Source organism: Schistocerca piceifrons, chromosome 1 (genome assembly GCF_021461385.2).
Source record: "Schistocerca piceifrons isolate TAMUIC-IGC-003096 chromosome 1, iqSchPice1.1, whole genome shotgun sequence".
Lineage (NCBI taxonomy): Eukaryota > Metazoa > Arthropoda > Insecta > Orthoptera > Acrididae > Schistocerca > Schistocerca piceifrons.
This window is the reverse complement of record NC_060138.1, coordinates 1,218,078,665-1,218,088,536: the sequence shown is the minus strand read 5'-3', so window position 1 is coordinate 1,218,088,536 and position 9,872 is coordinate 1,218,078,665. Positions and strand designations below refer to the sequence as shown.

The 9,872-nt window shown below is 43.3% G+C and overlaps 1 protein-coding gene across 4 annotated transcripts in view; it reads right to left on the bottom strand.

Moving 5' to 3' along the window:
- Positions 1-251: 251 nt before the first annotated feature.
- LOC124781819 (paired box protein Pax-5-like) overlaps positions 252-9,872 on the bottom strand; it is a 278,178-nt gene continuing 268,557 nt past the window's right edge. The window contains exons 8-9 of one of the 4 annotated variants that reach the window (XM_047253891.1): positions 5,486-5,602; positions 252-2,505 (exon numbers count right to left, since the gene is read on the bottom strand). In XM_047253891.1, the coding sequence (XP_047109847.1) occupies positions 2,192-2,505; positions 5,486-5,602 (431 nt within the window). In that variant the 3' untranslated portion in view covers positions 252-2,191. Of the gene's footprint in view, positions 2,506-5,474; positions 5,603-9,872 lie in introns of all 4 variants that reach the window. The other 3 variants (XM_047253892.1, XM_047253893.1, XM_047253894.1) reach the window with 3 other exon arrangements.

The following is a 9,872-nucleotide window of genomic DNA, read 5'->3' as shown; positions in this document are numbered from 1 at the left end:
ATCTCCATAACGGATTGTAGGATAAGGTAATAATACAATAAAAGTTGAGTTTGAACAATTCTACAAATTTTACGCAATGGGACTCTACACTTCCATGTGATTATGTCAAACTTCATTAGTATATTAGTGTCTTTTGTACACTATGTAACAGTTCAAACTCAAAACATCAACTCACGCGAGATACTGGTATATCAATAGTTGAATGGTACATGCAGAAAACACATTAATATGAAAATGAGTGGAACAAGCAATTTAGGGAGAAACTTCTTTATTTCTTTACAATAACTGTACGCTATGTAACCTAGTCTAAATGATACCAGATAAAGTGACTGATGCTCTTAGGAATTGGGAAGATGGGAGCAGGAAATTTTTGGAAACGAAGATCAACCGATCGTCGAGGAATATGAAAGGGGCAAAAGGAACTATCGCAATCTTAAAACATAATAACAATTCAATTAAGATTTTTCTCTTTCTCAGATATATAAAAATTAATTTTAAAGATATAGGTCACAATCTTAGTTTTTTATCAATAAAAATTTACTCGCATATTATGTGCAAGGGAATATTGCTAACATCTCTTTGGTAAAAATGAAAAATAAAATATTACACTTTGTTTTACTTATTAAGAAAATAAGCAATAAATAATGTATACATAGAGGCGTGTGTAAGAACCACTTGTCTTGCAGGCGCAACTGTATCTTGGGACAGACACTCTGACTAGGGATGTTAATTGCTTCAGTTTTTACTCAATGAAAGCCTAGTAAAAGTGTTTCTTTTGTCATTCCGCAACACTTCATGTATAACAGTTTTTACACTTAGCCTATTTTTGTTTGCTCAAATTAAAAACAAAAAATGTTGATAATTGCACGAACTTGCATCTCCACCTGCAAGGACCTTCTCAGTATACGTTTAGGGGCCTTAATTTTAATGTTATAATGATTCAGAAACCATTGAGTACCTGCTATGTACTATAATAGTTCAAAAAATACAACCTTAGAGGACATAAGTAAGTACTTGCAGGCAGTAGACTGTGTTCTGGTTTCATTTAACATTACTACAAAATTTTTGTAACATACATTTCTTGTGGGAGGAAAACTGAAATTTGTTGTTGATTCTCATTAATTTTTGCTCTTTCCTGTTGGAAGTAAGGTGATTACGATGGTTGCAGTTCTGTTATCACAATGAGCTCTACTGTCAAAATTTCTCAGTCCACAAATCAAACTAATTTCAAGAATTTTTCTTTGGTGTACTACCTCCTGGGCTGTTTACATGTACCGGATTGCTTTTTTTCCCTGAAGAACCTCATACTGTGTTTAAATGATAAGCTGCTGAGCTAATGAAGGTGGGTGTTCTTTTTTTTTCAGAAACATTTACCTAGAGGTTCTTCCAGGTGGAATGCAAGTAGGCCTTAACGACACAATTAAGGATTACTGTTTGTGCAAGTGCGAGATTTGTGAGGAATATTTATATATTATATAAAAAAGAAACATTCGTTAATATGTACATATAATGATATGGAAAAGAGGATTATGATGATAAGGGATATGATAAATCAAGTCTTTGGCTGTTCTGTATACAAAAAATAAAAATCATCTAACTTTCCTTTTAATATTTATATATGTATAAGATGGTCGCATAACTTTACTTCCGGTTGTATATAGGTATAGCTTCGTGGCTGTAGTCTTCACATCGACAGTGTATCCCAGTGGTGTACTCCACAGACACGAAAGGTCGCAGTTCAGAGTGTAACTGCCGTGCAGTCACCAAAGGTCCTATGCCTCCACACTCCGAACACCGACATCGTGGTAGCAGTGGGACGTACGTACAGCACCAGGCGACTCTCTCTTTCTCTCGTGCTGACTAGTCGTCCAGTAGTCAGCAAGTGCCGAGACAGCCTTTTCTCGCGTTCGGTAGAAAGACCGCAGCAGATGAGATCAGTGGCGCAGTCCGGTAGCGCGCAGAGTACGGGGCACTGTAGCAGATGGTGGGAGAGACTGGTACGAGACCGTCAGCGGTGACGGTGACCGTGATGACGTGGGTCCTCCAGAAGCAGTGTGAGATCAGCGATCGGCCTCCGATGGACTAAGGCTCTGCAGTGTGAGGTCAGAGGCAGGGCGTCAGGCCCCGGGAGGTGGAGACCCCGCCTGGCGCTGGTGAGAGGCTCAGACCAGACCGGCTGGGAGTTCCCGCCTCAGCCCAGCAGGAGGTCCAGCCCCTGGGCCCTGGAGCAGGCGGCGCTGGCGCTGCCTGTGGGAGAGGCCGCACTGGCGCCAGAGCTGGCCCTCGTGGCCGCCAGCGGCGACCGCGATTCGGAGTGGGCGCAGCTGGCGCGGCCCGCGGCCAGCAGGTGCGCCTGCAGCTGCAGCTGCGGAGGCTCGCAGCCGCCCCCGCCGCCCCCGCAGCCTCCACTGCCGCCCCCGCTGCCACTGCTGCTGCTGCTGCTGCAGCTGCTGCTGGTGCTGCCGGCTCCGCCGCAGCCAGCGTACGGATAGTAGGGAGCGCCTGCTGTGGAAAGCACACACTGTCTCAGACACAGGTACCTACTGGCTTAGTTTAGAACACGCCTAAGTTTATAACGAACTACAAACGGAAGCCTATGATGATGCAATATACAGAGGTGGGTTTCGCCTTTTGAAACACAGTTGTAATGTTATTAGCACTGGATATTAGGAACGTATACTGTTTGTATATCGTCTCAAGTAAATGAGAAAAATCACACTGAAATTTTCACGTTGATTTGCTGTTTGTACAAGGAACAACACCCTGTAAGGTTTGTAAGACTGTCTTTCGCTGAACATGTTACCAGAACTGGAGGGGAACCGTGCTAATAAAGCCATAACAGTGTGCTAGGAATGTGTTATTCAAAATGTCCTTGTTAGGGCTGAGGTCAGATGACATCAGATGCTGCACTAGAAGTTTGCACCCATCAGGTGCACAACTAGTCATCATAATAAATTTCACGTGTGACTCGGTTGTACATGCATTGGAGAACGTTCAAAGCTATAAAACGGTTCGTTCGCAAACAAAGAGGACACACATTGCAACCTTAGTAGGCAAGGAATTCTGATTCGTCTTGTCCCAAGGAATTATTCCACAATCTGAAAATAGCCAAAAACCTGCCCTGTCTTAGAAAGTAATTTCTGCCGCCTCGTGTTTGCTACGACTGCATCTTTCCAACGACTCCCCAGAAACACGTCTTCCATTCTCGGAGAATCCAGCGGCCATGGCCTCAGCTCTCCGCGACCTGCAGTTAGCAGAGGCCTCCTCTGGGGCCGTGGTTCCTCTATCCGACAGCTGCCGCTCTCGCCCTGGCTGGCTTATCTACTCACTGGCTACAGAGTTGGATCGAAGCGTCGGTTTTATCAACATCACTTTCAAAACATTTCTGCCACAATATTGTTGCCTACAAATTTATTAACTGTAGATCAAATCATGTGGCAATGAAAGCTGTACTCGTTCAGGATTAAAGCCTATACGTCCACTCAGTTGCAGGAGAACAGTGTTTTTAAAATACTTTGTCATCGTGTTATGTATGATAGTATTCTTTATCTTAAGTGCCAAAACAGGAAAAGATATGTGCATACACTTTGGACTAGTGACTGCCTCAGAACGGTGATACCCTACTACACCATAACGAAAAAAGAAGAAGGACATTTTTAATATTGAAGATGAAGAGCTTAAGGGGGGTAGGACGTCAAACGGGCCGACTTGGAGCAGGAGAGGCACCACAGCACATTTTAATTTCCACTGTCTATACCTTTACAAATAAATTCATAAAACTTTAACAGCATGAGCAGGAAGGATTCAGGATTCATACTCATAGCAGTGGAAGCTCAAAAACGTAACAAAACACTTTTTTTTACATGTGAAATTTCATCATTTTTTCACTTATTACTGGCTGCATTTGTTGCTATAGGTACACTTTTCTTCTTAAGTAAGAGAGATTCTTCGATGACTTTTGCACAGCACACAAACCATAGTTACAGGTGTATTAAACTCTAGAATTTATTTAATTTACGAAAAAATGAATGAACTGTTACATTTTAAACTTCATGTTTAGAAAAAATTCAAGTTTTATAGTTAATGATCTCAATTTTTTCCACAGTTTTTTAATAGTTTAGTAAAATTCTAGAGTTTCATACACCTGTAACTACTGTTTGTATGCTATGAAAAATTCATCGAAGAATCTCTCTTACTTAGGAAGAAAAGTGTATCTATAGCAACAAATGCAGCCAGTAATAAGTGAAAAAACGATGAAATTTCACATGTAAGAAAAAGGTATTTTGCTACGTTTTTGAACTTCCACTGCGATGAGTGAGAGTCCTCAATCCTTTCTGGTCATGGTGACAAAGTTTTATGAATTTATTTGTAAAAGGATAGACAGTAGAAATTAAAATGTCCTGTGCTGACTCTCCTCCTCCAAGTCGGCCCGTTTGACGTCCTACCCCCCTTAAAGTAACCTAAACGTAGTAGTAATTATAACATAAAGCAAACACAGGCAGTTCGTTGGCCGACCGATCTCCAGCATCCACGTGAATTCACGCAGGAATTTTCATCCGACATAGATTCACTGAACAACGAGTAAAATAAACAGAAGAAGTTTACGGGAAGAGAGGAAGTGTCTACAAAAATTCTGAGAAGCTTTGGAATATAGATTATAATGGCTACAGATGATATCAGTCATTTCAGGAAACGAAACTTTTGCCACAAAATGTTCGATCCAGCCCTAACACGACAAAAGTACCAAGTGACATAGATCGTTCAATGCACGCGATTTCCTGTGCTGTGGTTGCAGTATGAGTAAATAAACGTGTAAGTGTCGCATTTCAGCTCCATAGGTTCTGTATTCAAATCTTATTCGGTCCAAGAATGTTTCTCTGTCATTTTTCTCTTCTTTCACCTTTGTATCGTATATGTAAAAATTATTATGGTTAAATGTAATTTGGAGTCCTCCTTGAGCTACAAGTACAGGTTTCCCTGTAACTGGCTGGGTAAGTGAACTGAAAGTTCGGAGGACGGCTAGGGGATGTCACTCCAATAGGATCATGCCTAACAAAGCAATGTGTGACGACTTTATGTCTCGGAAGGAGGTGAATGACGCCACTTTTAACAACTGTATTACAAATGTGTCTACTGTTATTTTCGTTTTCGTTATAAGACTAACGTAAACCTGAAATTTTCTCACTTTGGCTTATAGCGTGTGAGTCAACATTTCTGGACCTATTTTTTCTACCATCCCTGCAAGTGTGCATCATCTTCATGACGGAAACACCACGCATATTACCAGACCAGATGAAAGAAAGGAAGTCACATACAGTGAATGAGTCTCGTACGTGTGAAGAAGGTACCGTGAGAGAGTCGTGCTGGCAGAAAGCAGTGGTGCAGGCGAGAGTGCTGTGTGCGGAGTGCTGTGTGAGGCGCCGTCGACAAACTGAGAACCGCTGCCGCCGCTGCTGCCAGCGTGGAATACTCACTGTTTACTTACTGAGTAACCCGCCGGCGCCGTAGCCGTAGGAGCCGTACGTGGACGAGTACTGCGAGTATGGCGGCCCGTACGAGTAGTCGCTCACCGGGACGACGCCGGCCCCGCCGCCTGCGCCCACTGCCGACACAAAACACACAGGCTTCCGTCAGGCGACACACCGGGACTGGGGCTCCGTGGGGCTGCGTTCTCGGACCTGCGCTACTTACTGCCCGCATCAACTAGCTCATTAAGCGCAGTTACCAGCAACTTGTTTATCCAAATCTTACATTACACAACTATAATAAGGAAATTGGCACATAAAATAAAAACACACTTTGTTTATTTACGTGGTTTAAGCGCATAAACACACTATGAAATATTTTGTAAATTCACTGTAATATTGTTAAATACACAATATGGTAACATATAACATTTCTAATGTCCCCTCCAGGTGCAAGACTAAATAAATTTTTGAGTGAACCCATTCTTGAGGAAGCAACATACAATTGCTTGTGGAAGAAATATGGCGAACTCAGACCCACTTTACGGTACGTAATACACTGCCACTGTGATTCACTGATTGTGAAGGAGAAAGCACGTTTAATTGGACAATGAAATCTCATAAGGAGGTAACGAGTTACACGCAGCCTGCCTGTCACCAATTATGTGTATCCTACCTCTCATAGAACTGTTATTATTATTATCATTATTACTGTTATTATTAGACAGTAGACACTATGCGATAGGAGTTTTGTTGAGTTTCCTCCAGGTATGCCACAGCTATGCTTACATGTCACCCCCTTCCTTCCTAATCGCACTGTTCCGGGTACTAGGAATTTGTTATCCCATTAAATATATTTTTCCATATAGCGAGTCATATTTGCTACGAACGGTGGAGATTGCTCCACGCGTTCCAGACCTTTTCTGGAAAACAAACACACACACACACACACACACACACACACACACACACACACACACAGTCTCCTCGATAACAGGACTTTCTAGTTATTCCTTGAGCCTTGATTCAAGCTTTCAATGTAGCTGATATTGCTATGCATTTCTTCCGAACACCACATATTTTCATTTGTCAAAACATATTCATTTTATTTCAGTCCAGCGCCTCTCAGTAGGGTCACTGATAGCGTCTCACGTCACTGTATCTACAATGATTTGATGGGCAACGACCCACTCATTTCATTTCACTGCATTTAATTAAATGAATACATACATTCGTTGTGGCAGGGTAAGCCACGGATATTCATCAGATTAGTTCCCAATATGCTCCGATTCCCTGACACCCCGTGGGAGAACCTTTGGTTGCAGTGCAGTCCCCAAACATCACAGGTGGAAATATAAGTCACGACGAGAATTGGCGTCGGGCCCCGAGCCCGCTGAGACAGCGTAAGAGATTAGGTGACAGCTCGCGAAATGCAGAAATCCTCGTTTGAATCCCAATCGAGCACAAATTTTCAGCTGCCACGACGTACTGGAAGAGTCGACTGGGCAGGGAAGACGAGCACAGAGCTACGAGCAACATGACTGTGGGCAGTCACCAGGTGAGTGCGTGGAAGTGAGTGCCTTGCCTGCGGAGTAGTGCGCGAAGCCCGGCAGGACGGCAGCGTAGGGCAGCGGCGGGGGCGGCGCGTGGTGCGCGTGGGCGGCGGCGGCGTGCGCGTGGGCGGCGCCGGCCGGCTGCAGCACCGTCAGGCCCGGCGACGCGGGCGGCGGGTCGGCGGGCAGCGACAGCGGCAGCCCGGGAGACGAACCCGCGCCCACCGGCTCGGAGCCCGCGCTCGCGCTCGCGCTGGAGCCGCCCCCGGGGCCCGGCGACGGGTACGAGCCCCCGCCTCCGCCTCCGCCTCCGCTCTCTGCGCCGCAGAGGACACGCGGTGAGCGGCCGTCCGCCGTTCCAGCGCCCCGCCGCGCCGCTACCAGCCGCCGCCTCCCTAGCCGCCCTACAGTCCTCTACACATCCTCCGTCTCACACAACGAGCCAGCGAGTGATCCACACACAGTCTACAACCGTAGCAGAATACTGTATCTGACGTCTACTTTTGTGGTCTTCAGTCCGAACAATGATTTATTGAAACTGTGCACGCTTGTCTACGAGGCGCGAACTAAATTAATCATTCTCTCGCAACTCAGGATGTGTCCTACCAACCTGTCCCTTATTTTTATTCTAGTTGTGTCATAAAGCTGTTTTCTGTCCAACTCGATTCGCTAGTTAACCAATATATTCATCGAATCTTCTTAAATTCATATTTGTTTTTGTTTACTATTGCCAAATCAAAAAATATATCCTCCTTACTTTTGCCATCCTCATTCATCTTTTGCCCAAATAGCAAAACTGGTGCACTATTTGCAATGTATGTTTGAATCATGCAATCACTCAGCATCACCCGAATTAAGTCGACTTCGTGCCAAGAATGTGCATCAACATTTGTTGAAGCACATACTTTAACCTGTTTTCAAGACACTATATATTCCGTTCAAACTGATCCATCAATTCCTTCGCCTCTCTGACAGACCTGCGATATCAGCAGCAGATCTTAATTTTTATTTCTTCTCTCTGATCTAAAATTCATTTTTCAATTTCCTACTTAATATTTTTTATCGCTCGCACAATGTACATATTGAATAACGTGGGATAGGCTACAAACCTGTCTCATTCTCTTCTCAATGACTGCCTCCCTTTCATGTTATTCGACACCCTGACACCCCGTGCAGCCTGCTTTCACTCCTTGTATGCACGACGGTGTGAATACTGGTTAGTTTACACGGAAGGTTTACTACCAACAGCCTGCACGACGGTCCCCTCGTTAGGTCGCTGTGTAACTACCGACTTATTTGGATGTAAGTATAAATCTATCCGAGACATTCGTGAATTTTAATAGAAACAAACCGATTACGCCTGACAAAATCGGGTGTTGTATGACGGGAAAGGGAAGAAATAGTGAATAGTTCCTATCGTATAACTACCATCCAGAGTTCGTGTGTGTGGAGAGAGAGAGGTGGGAGAAAGAGAGGAAAAATTCAGAGCCACAGTCAAAGTTTTAGTAACAAGCCCCTGAAAGGCCACGTATCCAGAACACCTTTTCCTTGTGGCTGTGATGGCAATTTGGCAGCTGCGCAACACTGCACTTACTTGGAAATCAATGAACAGCACTATTCCTCCAGGATTAGCAACAGATAGAGCGAAGTGACAAGAGACGAAGAGCTTCGTTTTCTGTTTTCTTCTCCTCCAAGTTCTCCACACATACAGAAGTAAAAGGTTGTGGCGCCAGGAAGGATTTGCTGACACTAACTAAAGTGAAAGCTTACCGCAAAGAAGAAGAAGTTAACTAAAACTTATAGGAGCACAACGACCAATTTTGCAAAAAATATTTTACCGCACCTTTGTCATTTAAATAAGATTAATCTTGGAAGCATTGGTAGGGCCCAAGAGGAAACACGGTTCGGCACAGCCAATTTTGTCGTCGACTACGTCACGTCATGTCATCGCTGGTTTCGGCGGAGTTTATAGTGCTACAGTTTTCTGGTGAACATGAAGATACTGATTTATTGATTACACCGTATGGAGGTTGCGATGAATTTCTAAATGTTTAAGAAACTATCACCTCGTTGACACACTCGATATCATTTCTATTGAAACATATGTGACAGCCAGTAAGGAGATACAGTATGCTTATCACAATTTGATGCCACATTTTAAATGTAGCTCAAACAAATAAATAGTGCAGTCATGGAAGAACAAGTATCTGACAAAAAGTATCTATTGCGAGCGACGAACTGATCGTAAAGTTATTCTACGAAAGAAACCGTAGAATATTTATATGAGACCCCTTCACAAAATCGGAAAAACAAAAATTAATCCCATCCCATATGAGTAAGATTAGTGGCACTAGTGATGATACTCAGAAGTATTCAGAAGTGTCGAATGAAATTAATTAAGTACTCTATGCTCAAATACCCAGAGATATCTTTTAAAACAATAAAGTAAGCAGAAGAATAAGCGTTTATTAGTGACTGAAAGTGTCAATGAAGAACGTGAGGCACACAGAAGGTTGATTTCGAAGGGGAAAAATATGATTTTGAGAGATACTGTACTTGCAATGTAAGACTTGAGTTCGTGAGTATTCCTTAGAACAGGTGCACTTAAAGCACCGAGATCGTTTTTTGCTTATGCTTTTACATTTACAACTTTACAACTGAGATCAATAAGGCAGAAAATTTGTAAGCAATCGACCTGCACTTAATACCACAAATACATTTTGTTTGCTCGGGATGAGAGTCCAGAGCAATATTTAATTAAAGCCAAGCATGCAATATCTACCTAGGTACGCACGACCATGCTGAGGGAAAATAAAAAATTACATGCAAGGCACTGGTTTAATAAGAAGAATAG